Source organism: Ruditapes philippinarum, unplaced genomic scaffold, assembly GCF_026571515.1.
Source record: "Ruditapes philippinarum isolate M1 unplaced genomic scaffold, ASM2657151v2 ctg1142_1_1_1_1, whole genome shotgun sequence".
NCBI classification, from domain to species: domain Eukaryota; kingdom Metazoa; phylum Mollusca; class Bivalvia; order Venerida; family Veneridae; genus Ruditapes; species Ruditapes philippinarum.
Genome location: NW_026856769.1, coordinates 265,099 through 284,930, shown reverse-complemented (window position 1 = coordinate 284,930; position 19,832 = coordinate 265,099). Strand labels below are relative to the sequence as shown.

At 33.4% G+C, this 19,832-nt stretch overlaps 1 protein-coding gene across 7 annotated transcripts in view; it reads left to right on the top strand.

Annotated features, from left to right (window-relative positions):
* Positions 1-4,495: 4,495 nt before the first annotated feature.
* The window catches only part of LOC132747655 (protein mono-ADP-ribosyltransferase PARP14-like), a 143,958-nt gene continuing 128,621 nt past the window's right edge, over positions 4,496-19,832 (top strand). For 3 of the 7 annotated variants that reach the window (XM_060737094.1, XM_060737096.1, XM_060737100.1), the window contains exons 1-9: positions 4,496-6,371; positions 7,209-7,464; positions 8,052-8,272; positions 11,080-11,184; positions 11,948-12,048; positions 14,548-14,784; positions 15,286-15,507; positions 16,414-16,519; positions 17,816-17,893. In XM_060737094.1, the coding sequence (XP_060593077.1) occupies positions 4,505-6,371; positions 7,209-7,464; positions 8,052-8,272; positions 11,080-11,184; positions 11,948-12,048; positions 14,548-14,784; positions 15,286-15,507; positions 16,414-16,519; positions 17,816-17,893 (3,193 nt within the window). In that variant the 5' untranslated portion in view covers positions 4,496-4,504. The remainder of the gene's footprint in view (positions 6,372-7,208; positions 7,465-8,051; positions 8,273-11,079; positions 11,185-11,947; positions 12,049-14,547; positions 14,785-15,285; positions 15,508-16,413; positions 16,520-17,815; positions 17,894-19,832) is intronic. The other 4 variants (XM_060737098.1, XM_060737099.1, XM_060737097.1 and 1 more) reach the window with 4 other exon arrangements.

Sequence of the window (19,832 nt, the reverse complement as noted above, 5' to 3'; positions counted from 1 at the left end):
ATTGATTTTGGGGTCACTAGGTCAAAGATAAATTTCAGTGGCCTTAAATGTAAGAATGGTTTCCACTCATTATCAAGAAAATTATTCATCTCAAAGAATTCATAATTACAGTATTATATATGTTGATAAGTCATATGTACTAGATGACCCCTATTGATTTTGGGGTGACTAGTTTGAGGGTCTGGGTTACAGGGGGCCTTTCATGTCAGAATGGTTTCCGCTCATTATCTTGAAAACTATTTATCACTAAGTCTTTATATTTCTGCTTATACTCTTGACACAAATTAGTAACCAATTTTTTAGATTTCACATATTGATAACTAGAAAATGATCCCTCTTGATTTTAGGTCTTTAGGTTAAAGGTCAAGGTCACAGAGTCTTTAAATCAATCTGTCTGTCCATTGGTAGTAGATAGCATGGTTTTCGCTGATTATGTTTAAAGCTTTTATCACTAAGTTTTCATATTTTACATACTGTTTGGTCATAACTAGAAAAATGACTCCTATTGATTTCGAGTCCCGTGGTCAAAGGTAAAGGTCACAGAGGCCTGGAATGTCTAACAGGGTTCCGCTCATTGTCCTTAAAGCTATTTATCACAAAATTTTCGTATTTCACATATTGATTTGTCATATGTAGTAGATAACCCCTGTTGATTTTTGGCTCACTTGTTCAAAGTTAAAGGTCACAGGGGCCTTAAATGTCAATGGTTTCCGCTTATTATGTTGTAAAATATTAATCACTAAGTCTTTATTTTTCACATATTGATTGGTTATAACTAGTAGATGGCCCCTATTGATTTTTGGTTCTTAAGCTCAAAGGTCAGGGTCATAGGGCATTAAATGTCAGAATGTGTTCCACTCATTATCTTCAAAACTACTTGTTAGCAAGTGTTTGTGTTTCCCATTTTTGTGTCGCCTCTACGGAGTAGTGGCGACATATAGGGATCACTTGTCCGTCTGTCCGTCTGTCTGTCTGTCTGTCTGTCCATCCGTCCGTCACAAAACTTGTCCCGACTACTCCTCATAAACTACTGGTGCAATTTCATCCAAACTTTACAGGAATGATCAGTACCAAGTCTAGTTGTGCATATTGTCAGCATTTTCCGGTTCAATGATTTTTGTCAGAGTTATGGCCCTTTAATAATTTTTCATTTAAAAGTTTGTCCGGACTACTTCTCTTATACCACTAATGCAATTTCAATGAAACTTTACAGGATTGATCTGTAGCTCAAGTCCTTGTGCATATTACAAGGGTTTTCCGGTTGAATGATTATTGGCCGAGTTATGGCCCTTTGATAAAAAGGTTTCTTTTTCTGTGTGTTGCCAGATACACAAAAGCTTGTCCGGACTACTCCTCATAAACTACAGGTGCAATTTCATCCAAACTTTACAGGAATGATCAGTACCAAGTATAGTTGTGCATATTGTCAGCATTTTCCGGTTCAATGATTTTTGTTTGAGTTATGGCCCTTTAATAAATTTTATTTTTAAAGTTTGTCCGGACTACTTCTCTTATACCACTAATGCAATTTCAATGAAACTTAAAAGGATTGATCTGTAGCTCAAGTCCTTGCGAATATTGCACGGGTTTTCCGGTTGAATGATTTTTGGCTGAGTTATGGCCCTTTGATAAAAAGGTGTTTTTTTTCTGTGTGTTGCCAGATACGCAAAAGCTTGTCCGGACTACTCCTCATAAACTACTGGTGCAATTTTATCCAAACTTTACAGGAATGATCAGTACCAAGTCTAGTTGTGCACTGTCCGTCTGTCTGTCTGTCCGTCTGTCACAAAATTTGTCCCAACATGAAATTGGCCATCATGAGGCGACACATGTGATTACTGATCGCTCTTGTAATTGATCAACATTAGTACATGATCCATTTTTGAGATCACTTCTTCAAACGTCAAGGTCCCAATAACCATGAATGTTAAAATAATTACTGCTTATACTCTTGACACAAATTAGTTACCAATTCTTCACATTTTACATATTGATTGGTCATAACTAGGAGATGACCTTTATTGTTTTTATAGTCAGTAGGTCAAAGTCAAGCTAAAGATAACAGTTACCTCAAATATAAAAATGGTTTCCGATTAATAACTATTGGACGACAAGTCTTACAAATGTCCAAGTTAGTCTGATTATTAGTCATGACCAGTATATGGCTTTAATAGATTAAGAGGCGACTTGGTCATGGGTCAAGGTTATATTTTGGTCATTATTTTTCTTTTTCCATGACTAAACACTTCCAGATACCAATTTATGGCATGTCTCTATAACAAGATTACCAACAGTATGAGTAAGGGGCTCGTAGGGGGGGGGGGAGATGTGTCGTTCGTGATTTTTTGTTCTTATATACTTCAAAATAAAGATATTCTTAAGGTGTACTTTGCAAACTCTGCTATTTTCTAAAAGTGTATATTGTTATCTCCGTTGAATGACTCTCTTTAGAGTAATGATATCTTATCAACAACAGTATTATTTCTTGTCAAAGTAAGAGCCACATCAATGTAAACCTCTCTGTAGATCAACAGCTCTCGGTAACAACCAGTCTTTTTCTTCCAAACAGATTTCTTTACCATCAATTGTACTGTACCTTTTTCCATGGCATAAAGCTTCAAAATCTTCAACCGGTTTAACTGGAGGGGGGACTTGAGGTTTACCCTGTCTGTTCATCCGTCTGTCTGTCAGTCAGTCCGTGCACAAAACTAGATCCAGTGATAACACAAAATGTACAAAAATATTGTTATGAACCTTAAAATATGTATGGATAGATGCCTGGAGAATATGCATGCCTTCCTATGTGGAAAAAATTGTTGTTATGTCAACAAATAAACTTAAAATATGGCAAATATAACACAGAAACTGGATCTCGTGATATCGGAAAAAGTACTGAAAAGAAATAAATGGGTAGATGACACTCTGGAAATAATCACTTTTTTATATTCTTTTTTTAAAAAACGGGTTGCTATGGGAAAAATAAGCTTAAAATATAGCAACTAAAACAATATTTGTGATAACTTAAAACATACTGAAAATATTTTTATAAAACCTAAAATATTGATAAATGACAGTATAGAAATTATGCACATCATTTAAAGTTTGATTCTAGTAGTATATTGAGAGTTGTCCTACTCGCCTAAAGAGGCAAGCCGCGTCGAGATTTCTGATTGAAGTTTTTATGTTTATAGTAAAGTCTTTTTCACTATAACTTTATTTCTCATGGTATTTACTTCAAATTTTAATTATATATATGTTTCTGATTATCAACCACATTATATGTGACAAGGTTCACAACTCTTGCACCAAAATTATCAGAATTACCACCCTTGAACTTAGGCTTTTCATGAAGAAATATTTTTATTATCATAACTTCTTTATATTTAATATAGCTACTTCGAACTTCACATATATGTTTTTTTATCATCACTCACACATAAGGTGGTAAGGTTCACAATTCTAGCATCTATATTATTAGAATTGTCATCCTTGAACTTAAGACTTTTCATGGAAATGTTTTTCATAATTTATTATAATTTTTTTCTTTCTAATGATATCTACTTCAAATTCCAAGTATATGTTCCTTATTATCACTTAAATCATTTGTTAGAAGATTAAGTACATTGGCTTGATTTTTTTCTAGAATTATGTAACCCTTGAATTTTTTCTAGAAATTATAATTTTCACTCATAGTTTTTCAATTCTTTAAGGGTTTACTTCAAACTTCCACCTCCCACATTATTAAAAAATGACAAGGATTATTAATCTTGCGTCAATATTTCGAGAATTCTCTCCCCCTTAAACTTTGACTTTTCCTTATTTAATTTATAACTTTCATAGTTTTTCATGGATTAATTCAAATTTAAAATATTTGTTTATTGTCAACACCTGCATTATATGATTATATGTGATTAGATTTATCAGTCTAGCACCTTGGTTTTCATGATTACATTCATTTTGAGCTTTGAATTATTTAAAAATTGTTATATATTTTACTTCTTTGTTACTATAAATGGTGATGTTTTTTCACGTTTTTTCCTTTGCTACTATTAATTGTATCTACTAAAAACCTACTTAAAACTTTATATAATTGTTCATTTTCATCAATCACATCATGTATGACAATGCATATAAGTTTATAATCTTTATTTCAAAAGTAATCTCCTTGTGAGTTTAAGAATTTTGCTTCCAAAAATGTTATATTCTGTGACAACTGGCGATGTTTAAAGATTAACCCTTTGTCTGTCCTGTCTTTCCATACCTAAAACTGTTTGTTAGATCTCTACTAAAAAACTTTGAACTTTTCCAACAAATTTACTTATGATAGAGACAAGTTTAAACATTACTTAAACATATTCATCCTGAGAAAATTAGAACTTTTGATAATCTGTTGTATAAACATAATTTCCTTATTAGCCAGGGAAACTTAACACATTGTTATCATACAGACAAACTTAGAACATAAGTTTAAGTTCATTCATGTCTTCTGCAATGTGATTATTGAATGACCATGTCCCTTCAGAGTGTTGCTGGTGTTGTAACCGGTAGGGGACTTTTGTATTGCTTGCAATATTTTGATAATTGCTTGTTCGTCAATTGTTATCCAGTGATTGATGACGTGTTAGGAAAAGAACAAACACTCAGTAAACAGCTACTTGATGTAAAGAGATATCAGGAATGCCTTGGTCGTCCCGAGGGAGAAGTAGCAGAGAGAGTATTACGCCTTCCTGAAGACCTTGTTCTTAAAAATGTTGATGCCCAAAAATTAAAGTTTTTTAAACATTCCAATGCTAATCGTATGGCAATACAAACACAACTTGACTCTTGTCATGCTACAATTGTTTGGCCAGAAGAAGGTGGAGAAGTTATTTTAAAATGCACATTGACACATGAGGTCAAAGACTGCTTCAAATTAATAAAAACATGGAAAAACACAGCAGAGAAAAATTTTGAAGACATTATGAAACTTATCATAGTGAAAAAGGTGCAGATATTGCAGGATATATGGGGGAAGGTGATGGAGGAACTGCAGAAGTTCAATATAGAAAATCCTGAAGCAGTTGCTATATTTGTAAATAAGAATGAAGGTGTTATAACAGTGGCCGGAAATAAGAAAGTAGCTGAAGATCTTTCAACAAAAATTGAACATATGACAAATGAAGTTATGGCGGAAGTAGAAAAAGAGTGTAAAGAAATAAAAGAAACCATCACAACCTTGAAAAATATTGAAACAAGAATGCTTTTAGCTGATAAATTTCCTACAGAAATGGAAAAACTTTTCCCGGACCTGAAAGTTAAGATGAATCAGAACAAAAATGAAATTCTCTTTGAAGGGCCACTAGGGCAGGTACGAGATGCTAAATTGAAGATGTATGAATTGAGGACCGGTTTCGCTATAGATCGCTCTGAGAAAATATCAGAACTTGCCGCAGGATTGTTAGTACTTAAGCAGACCAAAGAACATGTGGTAAAAAAACTTAAAGCATCTCGTGTCACAGCAGTTTGGGACACTGTTGAGGGATATTTAGAAGTATACTGCACGTCCCAAGATCAGATCCAGCTTTGTGTTGATGTCATTCGAACATCTGTTATTGAACATACCGTACCCTTAAGAAAAGCTGCAAAAACTGTGGTTAACTCTGAAAAGTGGCAAACTAAAGTTGATGAATTGCATGGATACCATCCAGGAAAATGTATGATAAAAGTTTCTGAGGATTCTTGTAAAGTTCAGATTTGTGCAACAGACGACATAGCAAAGGAGATTTTAGATAATGTTAAAATTTTCCTATGTCAAAACACAGTCGTTGAAGCCAAAGTTCCGTGCACAAAAAATGTCCATCGTCTGATTGAGAGGCATCACAAAAACGAAATTTCAAACATAGCTAAGGGTTTGACAAATTACAATGTACAGATATCTTCAGTTGCAGAATATGGGGGGTTTGAAGTTTGTGGGACTGAAGATGGCCTTCATCAAGCTTTGCAACAACTTCAACAACTACTACAGAAAGTAAAACAGAAAGAACATATTATGACTAAACCTGGTTTAAGTAAGCACATGCAAACACCAAAAGGAAAAGACAACCTTAATACCATCGAGAGTATGCATCACTGTGTAGTGGCAGTGAAAGGTGATTATGATGAGGACGAAATAAATGACAATCCATATGAGAGCGTTCCTATAGTTAGTGATGTCAGGGTTAACATTGGAGTAAAAGGAGTGAAGATTGTGGCCTACAGTAAAGTGTATGATTGTAGAAATGTATATACGATGCAGGGGGATATGACAGAACTAACTGTGGATATGATAGTGAATTCAGCAGATGATAAACTTAGCTTGACTGGAGAGTTAGGAAATGCTATTGTCAAGAAAGGTTGGTTTTATATTTCAATATATATTTTAGATTTTTATAGATATTCAGAAAGTGTTGTCACATATGACTTACACTTAAAGGTGAATGGAAGGTCTGTTATACCAAAACTTTAATTTTGTTGTCAGGTATGGATTTCACTTTAAAGTGAAAAAGGTTCATAATTGAAAATCTGTGATGCTGAAAATGTTAATGATACTACGTCTACATATAGTATTTAGTATCTTAGACAAAAACAAAAAGCAAACAAATTATATATATGAATTTTGAGTGGTAAATGATCCAATTTGAAATATTGAAATGATCAATTCTTGTGGTTTAATCAATACATGTATTTGATACACCTATGGAAATTTGCCTTTTGTAGACCAATCAACTTTAAAAGGTAGTTACTGTAGAGAAATGAAACATATGTAAGATATTTTCCTAGAGAGTTCATTTAATAGATAGGAATAGCAAGGAGTTTAATCAAAAAGTAATTGTAGGAGATTTGCTCCCTTGTGAATAAATTTCATGTGAAATTTTTCAGCCCAGTGTCATAAGATATTAAACAAGTTTCAATGGTGAAAGAGTGAATAAGTTGCTTAAGAATTACATTTTCCTAGTTCATTTTAATTAAATATGCCAATATGCGAATTTAAAGAAACTGTAGGGCCTGCCTAAGATGTACAACTTTGATTTAGGTCTCCAAACATAGAAAATGTACTACTATATTATATATATATCCTACTAACCACAGCTGTTTTATTAAAGAAATATAGAAACAAAGTTGAGTCAGACAGTATTTGTAAAATGCTTTATAAAAGGCCTACATGATTGCTTTTTTTCTCTAAATCACAGGTGGTAAGAATATCCAAAAAGAATGTGCTGCCTATATAAGAGAGAATGATAGGTTAGATGACGGCGATGCATTTGTTAGTACTGCTGGATCGCTTAAGGCAAATGCTATTGTACATGTAAGAGGACCGGTTTGGCGTGGCGGCATGAAGCAGGAAGATGAGATGCTAAAAGAAGCTGTATTTAAATGCCTACAGCAGGCTTCTACTAGAGATCTGACATCAGTTGCCATACCCGCCTTAAGTTGTGGCACATACGGGTGAGAATCTGTTTAACTTTTTATTAATTAACAATTTATTACATCAACATCCATACTGAAAATATACTGGTTACAGACCTTTTAACTTATTTAACATAGATTCTATGGTTTTGTAGAAGATACTTAATATTTGTATAATTTTATTTACAGTCAAAAATCTGTCATAGAGCTTCTTTAAACTAAAAGATCTGACTTTTTCTTAGATTATTTTTTTTCTCAATTATAATGCCCAATGGGCTTTACTGGAATTACTGGAATTACTTGACTGTGCATGTTATTTTTTATTTTTTTCTATCATTTTACTGTTACATACTAATTATATTTTGGAAAGAAGTTACAAAAATAAATATTTTCATTAAACACTATTTTCTTATAGCAGCGTATGAATTTACATCTTCCTTCATATTGGCAAAAATGTCATTCAAAAAGATAGCAATTCATTCATAAAAGTCATGGCATCATTTAAAGCACATGACTTTTGTAGGACAGGTTTTTTCTAGCACCAATGTAAACAGTAGATAATCCTGTTTGATATGCAAGAAATTTTGTTACATTACTGATTCAGAAGAAGTTGAATTATATTCTAGATACCCTGTAAGAAAGGCTACCGCTGTAATAGTGGCAGCTGTGAAGAACTTCTTCCGTGAAGTTCAAGAAAGCACTGTGACGGATATATACTTGTGTGACATGAAGTCAAATACAGTTGAAGCATTCAATGAAGCTATGAGCAATGAATTTGGTGCAACGAATGTGAAGAAATATGTTGACAATCTGGATTCAATAAGGCAACCATCTAAGAGATTTTCAAGTGAGTGAGATTTCAAAGTTTACTGTATAAGTGATTAAGTTAGCGACGTAGAAATATTGGAAAATTTCGAAAATTGATGAAAATTACTGAAATATCCCCAAGCATTTTTATCAATCAACCTGTCAATAAATTCGACCCATATATATGTTTCATATTATCACTCAAATCATTTGTGAGAAGGTTCAATACTCTTGCAAGACTATTTCCAGAATTATGTCCCCCTTGAACTTAGATTTTTTTTCGAGAAATTGGTATTTTTTACTCCAACTTCTTCATTCCTTATAGGATTTACTTTAAAATCCCACATCGTAATAATATGACAATGTTGTATAAACATAATTTCCTTACTAGGCAGGGAAACTTAACACATTACTGTGATATAGACAAACTTAGAACTCAAAAGATTTAAGTTCATTCATGTCATTCATTCACTGGTAAAATTGAATGGCGAATGGCCCATCAGAATGTTTCTCAGTATTACCTTCCTTGAACTTAGAATTTTTATGGAAAAAAAATGTTGTCTTTATTAAATAACTTCTTTATTTCCTAATGTATCTACTTCAAACTGCATATATATGTTTCTTATTATCACTCAACATTTTTGAGAATGTTGAGAAGGTTCAATACTCTTGCAAGACCATTTCCAGAATTATGTCCCCCTTGAACTTAGATTTTTTTTTCGAGAAATTGGTATTTTTTACTCCAACTTCTTCATTCCTTATAGGATTTACTTTAAAATCCCACATCATAATAATATGACAAGGTTTATAAATCTAGCATCCATTATTCCAGAATTATCTCCTCCTTAAACTTTAAATTTTTCCTATTCATTCTTTCAACTTTCTTTTACTTCAAATTCAAAATAAACATTCATTATCAACAGCTTCAATACTAATTGTTCTTTGTTACATTCACATCATGTGTGATGTCTTGCATCTTTATTTCAAGAGTTATCTCCTCTTTATAAGAATTTCGCTTCTAAAAATGTTATACTTTGGTAACGGGGATGTTTCAAAAATTTATTTTAGAGTGTCCTTCAGTCCGTCTGTCTGTTCATAAAAACTGTTTTTTGTGATCACTTATAAAGAACTTTTCCAACAAATTTACTTAAGATAGACAAAAATTGAAACACTAGTGAATGGCCAATGACCCTTCAGAATGTTGCTGGGGTTTTAACCGGTATGGGACTTATGGATTGCTTGCAATACTATGATAATTGTTTGTTGACATGGTTGTAGGTGCTGTTTGAAGTGTGAAAAATATATTCTTTTGTTCATTCCACAATATTTTACTTTTAATGCATTTTTAGCTCACCTGTCACAAAGTGACAGGGTGAGCTTTTGTGATCGCTTTTCGTCCGGCGTCCGTCCGTAAACTTTTACTTTAAATGACATCTCCTCATAAACCACTGAGCCAATTTCATCCGAACTTCACAGGAATGTTCCTTTGGTGGTCACCTTTAAAAATTGTTCAAAGAATTTAATTCCATGCAGAACTCTGGTTGCCATGGCAACCGAAAGAAAAAACTTTAAATATCTTCTTTTAAAAAACCATAAGAGCTAGAGCTTAGATATTTGGCATGAAACATCTTCTAGTGAGTGTCTACCAAGTTTGTTCAAATAAAAGCCCTGGGGTCAAAATTGTCCCCGCCCCGGGGGGTCATTGATTTTCCCTATATGCATATAGTAAAAACTTAAAAAATCTTCTTTTAAAGAACTCAAAGAGCTAGAGCTAAGATATTTAGCATGAAACATGTTCTAATGGGTCTCTACCAAGTTTGTTCAAATAAAAGCCCTTGGGTCAAAATTGGCCCCGCCCCGGGGGGTCATTGATTTTCCCTATATGCATATAGTAAAAACTTAAAAAATCTTCTTTTAAAGAACCAAAAGAGTAAGAGCTAAGATATTTAGCATAAAACATGTTCTAATAAGTGTCTACCAAGTTTGTTCAAATAAAAGCCCTGGGGTAAAAATTGGCCCCGCTCCGGGGGGTCATTGATTTTCCCTATATGCATATAGTAAAAACTTAAAAAATTCTTCTTTTAAAGAACTCAAAGAGCTATGGCTAAGATATTTAGCATCAAACATGTTCTAATAGGTGTCTACAAAGTTTGTTCAAATAAAAGCCCTGGGGTCAAAATTGGCACCGCCCCGGGGGTCATTGATTTTCCTTATATGTGTATAGCAAAAACTTAAAAAATCTTCTTTGAAAAAAACCCAAATAGCTAGAGTTAAGATATTAAGCATGAAACATGTTTTAGTGAGTGTCTACAAAGTTTGTTCAAATAAAAGACCTGGGGTCAAAATTGGCCCCGCCCCGGGGGTCATTGATTTTCTTTATATGTGTATAGTAAAAACTTAAAATCTTCTTTGAAAAAACCGGAATAGCTAGAGTTTAGATATTAAGCATGAAACATCTTCTAGTAAGTGTCTACAAAGTTTGTTCAAATAAAAGCCCTGTGGTCAAAACTGGCCCAGCCCCAGGGGTGTCATTGTTTTTAACTATATGTGTATAGTAAAAACTTTAAAAAAATCTTCTTTTTAAAAGCCAAATGAGCTAGAGCTTAGATGTTTAGCATGAAACATCTTCTTATGGATGTCTACCAAGTTTGTGCAAATAAAAGCCCTTGGGTTAAATTGGCCTTGCAACGTTGGGGGGGAGGGGGTGGGGGTTGGCGGGGCCTATATACAGGTGAGCGACCACAGGGCCATCATGGCCCTCTTGTTCTAAATTTTCATGAAAATTAGCACGAATCTGGAGGCGTGCTGCTTTAAAACTATTGTCTTGAATGTTTGTTTTGTGACTAGCAGGAGCTGACTCGGATGATGAAAATCCCTATATAAAACCAATGGACACAGACGAAGAGGATGATGACTACTACCAAAGCTCAAGTAATTTAGCGCCACCTAGTGGTAATTATATTGAATTTAACTCACTATAGTGTTGGAGCAGACCCTCTCAACGCTTGCAGAAATAATAATCACAACTTAGAAAAATATTACTTTTTAGCTGATTCTTGAATTTTTCTTTAATTATCATATATCAATCAGTGTGAAGAGATAGATAATTAATAAGATGTTGTGAAGTGTATATGGGCCATTTAAAATGCAAGATTTTAGCATTTAGTAGTTCAAGCGACTTTTTTGGTATATACCGGAATATGGTATTTAGTGTTGTGCTCCAACACTTTTTAGTCCTCACTCAATAATTTTGTATATGCTTATAAAACCTTAATTTGTTGACTTAATGTAATAGATTTACTCTGTTTTGAATTTGGAACTAACCTTAATTACTTGACTTTTTGTGTAATACATTTACTGTTTTTAATTTGGAACTAACCTAAATGTCTTGAATTTGTGTAATAGATTTGCTGTGTCTTAAATTTGGTACTTACCTTTATTTCTTGAATTTATTTTATGGATCTTTTGAATATGGATCGTAAGGGATGCAAAAGTTGAGCTACCTACAGTATAGAGCCTGATCAGTACACTTTCAATAGTTCAGGAAGAAATTGACGACCGGAAAATATTTCAAATTATAACCTTCAAGATTTTTAATTTTTGTGGTCACTATACAACATGCTTATTAATAAGTCAAATAGATGGGTTTAAAAAATATACATGCATGTATTATTTATTTACCCTGTGTACTTACAGATACTTTGCTTACTTTCAGGAAAAGCACCACCTTTGCCAAAGGGTAGACCACCACAAAAAACAACTACAATAGGAAATATTTCCGTATGTGTGGTAAAGGGAGAAATTGCGAAACAAAAAGTAATTAAACTTTTGTTTATTTCGTTTAATGCATGTACATGTGTAATAACCACATTTGTGGCTAGCCTGAGTACCTTATTATGCCCCCACTTCGAAGAAGAGGGGGTATTTTGCTTTGCACTTGTCGGTCCGTCGGTCCGTAGACCAAATGGTTTCCGAGTGATAACTAAAGAAACCTTAGGCCTAGGAACTTCAAACTTGGTATGGTGATTGGTCATGACCAGTAGATGACCCCTATCGATTTTGGGGTCAAGGGATCAAAGGTCAAGGTCACATTGACCTTGTAGAAGAAAACGGTTTCCGTTCAATAAATAAAGAACGCTTAGGCCTAGGTACTTCAAACTTGGTATGATGATTAGTCATGACCAGCAGATGACCCCTATTGATTTTGGGGTCAAGGGGTCAAAGGTCAAGGTCACATTGACCTTGTAGGTAAAAACTGTTTCCGATCAATAACTTAAGAACGCTTAGGCCTAGGAACTTCAAACTTGGTATGATGATTGGTCATGACCAGCAGATGACCCCTATTGATTTAGGGGTCAAAGTTCAAGGTCACATTGATCTTGTAGGTAAAAACGGTTTCCGATCAATAACTAAAGAACTCTTAGGCCTAGAGACTTCAAACTTGGTATGATGATTGGTCATGACCAGCAGATGACCCCTATTGATATTGGGGTCAAGGGGGAAGGTCAAGGTCACATTGACCTTGTAGATAAAAACGGTTTCTGATCAATAACTAAAGAACACTTAGGCCTAGGAATTTCAAACTTGGTATGATGATTGGTCATGACCAGCAGATGACCCCTATTGATTTTGGGGTCAAAGGTTAAGGTCACATTGACCTTGTAGGTTAAAACGGTTTTCGATCAATAACTAAAGAACCCTTAGTCCTAGGAACTTCAAACTTGGTATGATGATTGGTCATGACCAGCAGATGACCCCTATTGATTTTGGGGTCAAGGGGTCAAAGGTCAAGGTCACATTGACCTTGTAGGTAAAAACGGTTTCCAATCAATAACTAAAGAACCCTTAGACCTAGAAACTTCAAACTTGGTATGATGATTGGTCATGACCAGTAGATGACCCCTATTGATTTCGGGGTCAAGGGGTCAATGTCATAGCGACCTTGTACTTAATGACCGTTTCTGACCAATAACTCGACAACTCAAGTTGCCTTGGTTGATATTTTTATGTGCTTTGTGTATACACATTTGAAGGTCTTATGACTGTAATAATTTAACTTGGCTGTCATTAATGAGGCCTATGTGATTCATAAAATTTATGTATATATTATTTGGTAAGATTTTTAATAACTTTTATTGCTGCACACAACCTATGGGGTCACAATAATTATTTCCTTGTGACTAGACATGACCAGTAGATACTAGATAACCCTTATTAATTGCTTGTTCACTGGGTCAGAAGTCATGCATAATAACCTGATCACATGACAAATTGGCTGCCGATAGGGGGCATACATGTTATACAAACATATCTTGTTGTTATGAAGTTTTTGTGACTGTTTGATAGAAGTAAGTCTACTCTATGGGCGTGATTCAACATTTTCTCATATCTGCATAATTTCATTATGATTTGATGTAGAGCAAACTTGAACTGAGCCTAAACATTCTGTAGGTTTTTCACAAAGAGCTTTGCCCACAAACCAGAGTGCATATATTATTAGTTATAAAGATTTTTGACAGGTTATATTGCCCTTTATAAATGGTTGTTTATAAATATAACCCGAGCTGCTAGGCAAGGGTTTTATAAAAAAAAACGTTATATAGAGCCATATAACCTGTCAGAAATATTTATAACGAATTTATAATACAGCAAGCACCATTTTTAGAGGAATAAAGCGAGATTTCTTTATAAATCGACAGCAGCCGTGTATTTAAAACTATATAAAGGCCACGATTAACAATGAAAAGCGACGTTACAAACGTGCAGTATTATTATTTGCTTTCTAAAGATAGTTTGTAGATTTTATTTTTTCATTTTACTTGAATAAAACCTTCACAAGACTTAATCAGTAGAAGGAATTTCTTCTTGCAAGCAATAACCTGAATTAAAAAAGAACAAAACAAAAAAACAAAATTCTTGTCATAAAGTGTATAAAGATTTATATCTGCTTTCTGTATGTAAAAAAATATTTAATTTTACTTTTAACGAAGAAAAATGCTCAAAAACTTGTTATTGATAGAAATAAGTTTGTAAAGGCATGAAATTGTTGCTGGATGGTAAAAACTACTTAAAATAGCAACATTATGATTTGTTCTGGAACATATTCTGTTTACATACAATATTCATGTGTGACCTAATATGTTACAACTGTTTTCGAGAATCAGGTATTTTTCAAGAACTTGCGACCATTGGTTCTTTTTCAAGTTTCTAGAGTTAATTTAAGAACTTTTTGGCAGGAAGAAAACATGTTTTTGTTTCAAAAGTAAAATCTAGTTGAAAATTGATGTTGTTTTAAAAGCACCTCTATCCTTAAAGGTTGATGTAATAGTGAACACTACAGCTAAAAATCTGGATTTGAAGAATGGCGCTGTTTCTGCCTCCTTATTGAAAACTGGTGGTATGGAACTGCAGCAAGAAGTGTCCAAGAAGTATCCGAATGGTATAAAGGATGGTGAAATAGCTGTAACTTCTGGTCAGAGTCTTAAGTGTGATATTGTTGTACATAGTTCTTTGGCAAACTGGGACGGGAAAAAAGATACTCAATGTAAACAGGTATGCCCGTTAAAGGGTTTGTTTCTTTTTGCTCGAAAGAACTTGTGAACTGTTTTGTTTTGTGTTTTGTTTTTTGTTGTTTTTTTTTATCAGATGTTCAAAAACAAAATTATTCCCTTCAGAAGGACGTCCGGAAGTCTTTCATCTTGGAAAATAATTTCAAGTTAACAACACATTGGCGCACTTGAAATACAAGAGGTTCTAAATTAAGTTCTATTTGAAAGTCAAAATAGCACGGCTATGAAAATTTTTAGAAAAAAAAATTTAAAACTTTCAAAACATCAATAAAAAGGAATGGTGTACAAATTCATGCTAAGAATAATTGACGAACTATATTTGGTAACACTAGGTTTACCAATGGGAAAGTAGGTCAAATCTGATCTTTAACATCTTAGAGGGTTACTAGTGAAAATAATTAGATGTTGGCAGGTATCGTGAGTATCCAAACCATTTTATGACTTGTTTATTTTGAGATAATAAAAATCCTATTTTGTTGTGCAGGCATTACATAAACTTATGAAAGACTGCATGGACGAGGCCGAGAATCAAGGCAAGACCAGTATAGCTTTTCCAGCCATTGGTACAGGTAACCTCGGATTTCCGCGTGACATCGTAGCAACTGAGATGTTTTCAGCTGTGTCAAAGTTTTCCAATAGTAACCCTTCATCTAGTCTGCGTGAAGTCAGTTTCATAGTTTATCAAAAAGATTTTCAAACTATTCAGGTAGTTATATTAGAAATCTACTTTCAATCTTGATTTATTATATTTTTGCTCAAGAAGGAAGAGATTCCAATTTTGTTCTTTATTTGTTATAGGAAAACAAACAATTTAAGTTGTGAAGTATATTTAGGAATTATTATATAGTTATTTTGATCCAGTTATTCTTGTATTTTGTATAGTTATTTATCAAATTTTTTATAGTGGGACATTGGTGGTTGAGTGACGTCAAATCACTTTCCCACAGGAACTTTGAAATATTTCATGTGAGGAAGCTATCCAGCTAGCTAACAGAATGTTGGTGGTTCTACTTAGGTGCCCATTCATACCTGAAATAATGCATGGAAGGGCACTAGGTCTTCCTCCTACAGTAAAGCAGGAAAGTTGCCATATGACCTATACTGTGTTGGTGTGGCATGAAACCCAACAAAATAAATAAATAGAAATATCAATTTTATTCAAAAAAAGGTTTGTTTCCTTGCAAATCAGTAATCTTGTGACTGTTTGCACAGTATTAATTTAGCCTGATATGATCATATTCATAAAGCAATAAAAAAATCAGGATCATTTGATTCAGATACATGTATCTTTTTTTGTGAACACACAGCCAGATGTTCAACACCACCTACTTATACTTTGCAGTTTTTAAGAAAAATAATGAAATATGAATTGGGAAATGAGCTTTAAAAATCAACATGTACCAGTTACTATCTAAGTAACTTTACAAATGTATATAGAAAACCATATACCAAAAAAAAATAGAAAACCATATACCAAAAAAAATAAAAAATTGTCAGTGAGTATATCAGTCACAGTGTAAGCGATACACATGAACTATGAGTGATATGGGTTTTATTTCACAAAACATTTCACTAGTTAGGATCAAATCAGTTGTGTTTCAATGGTTTTTAGGCTTTTGAAAATGCGGCGAGAATATGGTCAACAGGGAAAAGGGGCGCAACTGGAGGTAGAGAAGGCAGGCAATATGATCTGTACGAAGATTTACAAGGTAGATTCCGTAGGTTATTTTTGAAAATTTTATTGCTTTAATGTTTGTTTAATGTCTCACCTCCCTTTTATATGTTTTACTTTAAGTAAAAACTTCCCAATTTGCATGGTATGGGTTGTTCATCTAGGATTGTGAATTTCTTTTTATATATATATTTTTTACGCAAATCAGTGCTAATCAGAATATGGTCCTGACAAGAGCTGTATCAGTCTGTTCCTATTAAACATGTTATTATAAAAATATGTTGCAATCTTGTCCTAATGCGCTGGGTAATTGTGCATGCTCACTGAGCCATGCTTGCTGCTAAAATTGAAATGGCTGCATCAACATTCATAAATGACTATCATTCTTTTCTTTTTTTCAAATTTGACAATTGTCTGTTCATAAGCAGTCTCGTCTTTAGCTCACTTTCCTAGACACCATTTTCTCAAGGTGACCTTCTGCTATTATCCTGTATCCAGCTTGCAAGTGTAACCAAATATTTCTTTTAAAATCATTTATCTATATCAGTGGTTGAGTTACAATCAAACTTGGAATTAAAATATTTTCTACAGTTGCTTTAAAAGTAAATTCCATTCAGAAATCAAAGCAACAATTTTTGAAAAAAGAAATAAAACTTATGAAATAAATATAACAGATTTTTCAACCACGGCCTCTGTGGCCCATTTTGTTTTGCTGATATACAGATGGATATACAGAGTAAAAACAAAACATGTTAGATTTTAAACATTTCATCACATATAATTTATTAATATATGCAGCTCTTTCACAAAATGAAATTACTTGCAATATTCTTTCATGGGTAGAAGAACATCATTGTCCTCATGCTTTCATTTATCTATATGCTTGTTTTAGATGTTATTTTGCAATATTCTTTAAAATTAAGAAAAAGACTTTCATTGTCCACATTTCTTTGTATGTCTATTTCGTGTCTTGTATGTTTCTGCAAAAGAAAGTGTATCTCTCAACGTAGACATTTTGTGTTTTATTTTAACTTATGTTTAACCAGTACCTGAAAGTCCATGTAGCACACTTTAAAAGTATTATTTCAAAGATCAATGAACTTTTATTTAGAAAAAACTTAAATTAATGCATTAACTCTTAAGCTTGCATTTGTGCCGCCAGATCATGGTCTGCAATGTCCACTATACAGTCGATATTTATTTTTGTATTTTTCCCTTAAGAATAATGAATGGTTTTGCCCGGATTGAAAGATTGGCGTATCTGTTTTGGATATTTAGTGTGGTATTGAGGGTTAAAACTATTGTTGCTGCATTACAACTTGAATGTTTGTTTTGTGACTAGGTGATTCAGATGATAAAAATCCCTATATAAAACCAATGGACACAGATGAAGAGGATGATGACTTCTACCAAAGCTCAAGTAATTAAGCGCCACCTAATAATATTGGATTTAACTCACTAAAGTGTTGGAGCAGAACCTCTAGACGCTTGCAGAAATCATTATCACAAAGTAGAAATATATTGTTTTATTTGCTGATTTTTATTTTTTTCTTTTATGCTCATAATTATATAAATAGCTGTAAAGTGATTAACAAGACGTTGTAATGTGCATTTTGGCGGATGAAAAGGCTAGAGTTTAAAATGTAATAATTCAAGCGCCTTGCCCATGATGTCTGGTATATACCGGAATAAAGTATTTGGTGTTGTGCTCCAACACTTTTAAGTTTTACTTAATATTTTTTGTATATGATAAAAAACCTTAATTTAATCAATTTGTGTAATGAATTTGTGTAATGAGTTTGCTCTGTTTTGAATTTGGAACAAACCTTAATTTCTTAACTTTCTGTAAAAGATTAACTCTGTTTTGAATTTTAAGCTCTCCATTGGAATATTAAGGAATTTGAAAATCAAAGTATGAAACTTTGAGCTTTCAATAGTTAAGAAAATATAGAGCATGTTCAGTGCAGTATAGAGCATGCTCAGTGAAGTACAGAGTCTGGTAATTTAAGTATAGACCCTGGTCAGTGTAGTATAGAGCCTGGTCAGTGTAGTATAGAACCTGGTCAGTGTAGTATAGAACCTGGTTAGTGAAGTATTGAGCCTGGTCATTGTAGTATAGAAGCCTGGACAGTTTAGTATAGAACCTGGTTAGTGAAGTATAGAGCCTGGTCAGTGTAGTATACAGCCTGGTCAGTGTAGTATATATAGCCTGGTCATAGTAGTATGTATAGAGACTGGTCGGGGTCTTTCAAATAGAATGGTCTTAAAACGCGCTATGTAAATCCTTCTCGCAACAATTAAACATGTGTCCATATAACTCGGTACAGTTGCTATACGCAAATTATGTAAGTGTTCAAAAAGGTCGAAAATTAAAAACAGTAGCAAAATTAAAAATTCTAACAACGTCATGTTTTTTAAAACCTTTAAACTTGTGAAAAAAGATTCATATTTCAGAAAAAAATGTTTTTTAAGCCATGATCTGTTGAAAAACGTAGATTGCTTTTTCAGATTTTTTTGCTGACAAACGGCGCCAATTTGAAAATGCACCAAATTAAACATAAAATATTTGTAAATAACATCGTGAAATATTATAACATCTTAACATGATAATATTTGATAACATTTTTTCCTTGTAAAATCAATTTCTATTTTTTCATTGAACAATGCATCAGTTCAAAAAAACTTCTGAAACTCGGACCTATTTTCAAAGATTAGCAATAGACTTTTATCTTGAACTGGAAACAAAAAATACTAATTTCACTGCAAATCTATAAAATTTATACTTTTTAAAGTAAAAACTGGTAATTTAATGTAGCCAACATTAGTTTTCAGTATATTTTTTATCAATTTAACAAAACATTATCTTTTAATTTGATTTTAGAACCGCGATGTACTATGCTAGATCAAGCTCGGTACATAACCTAATCATGTGACTCAGCTGAGACATCCTTTTTCGTAAAATTGGTCTGACTCCATACCATTCTATTTGAAAGATCCTGGTTGAGTATAAAGCCTGTGAAATATAGAGTATGGACAATAAAGTATAGAGCCTTATCAGTGAAATATACATCCTAATCAGTCAGAGTTAGTATATAGCCTTGTCAGTGCAGTAAAGATCTTGGTCAGTGCATTATAGAGCTTGTGTAGTGAAGTTAATAGAGCATTGACATGTGAAGTGAAGATGATGGTCACTACAATATAGCCCTTGGTCTGTGAAGTATACACCCTGGCCAGTACGGTATATAGCCTGGTCATTGACGTATAAAGCCTGGTTAGTAAGTATATAGTCTGGTCAGTGCAGCATGGAGCCTTGTCGATCAATGAAGGCTAACCTGGCTCCGTACTGGTAGCAAAGGCTT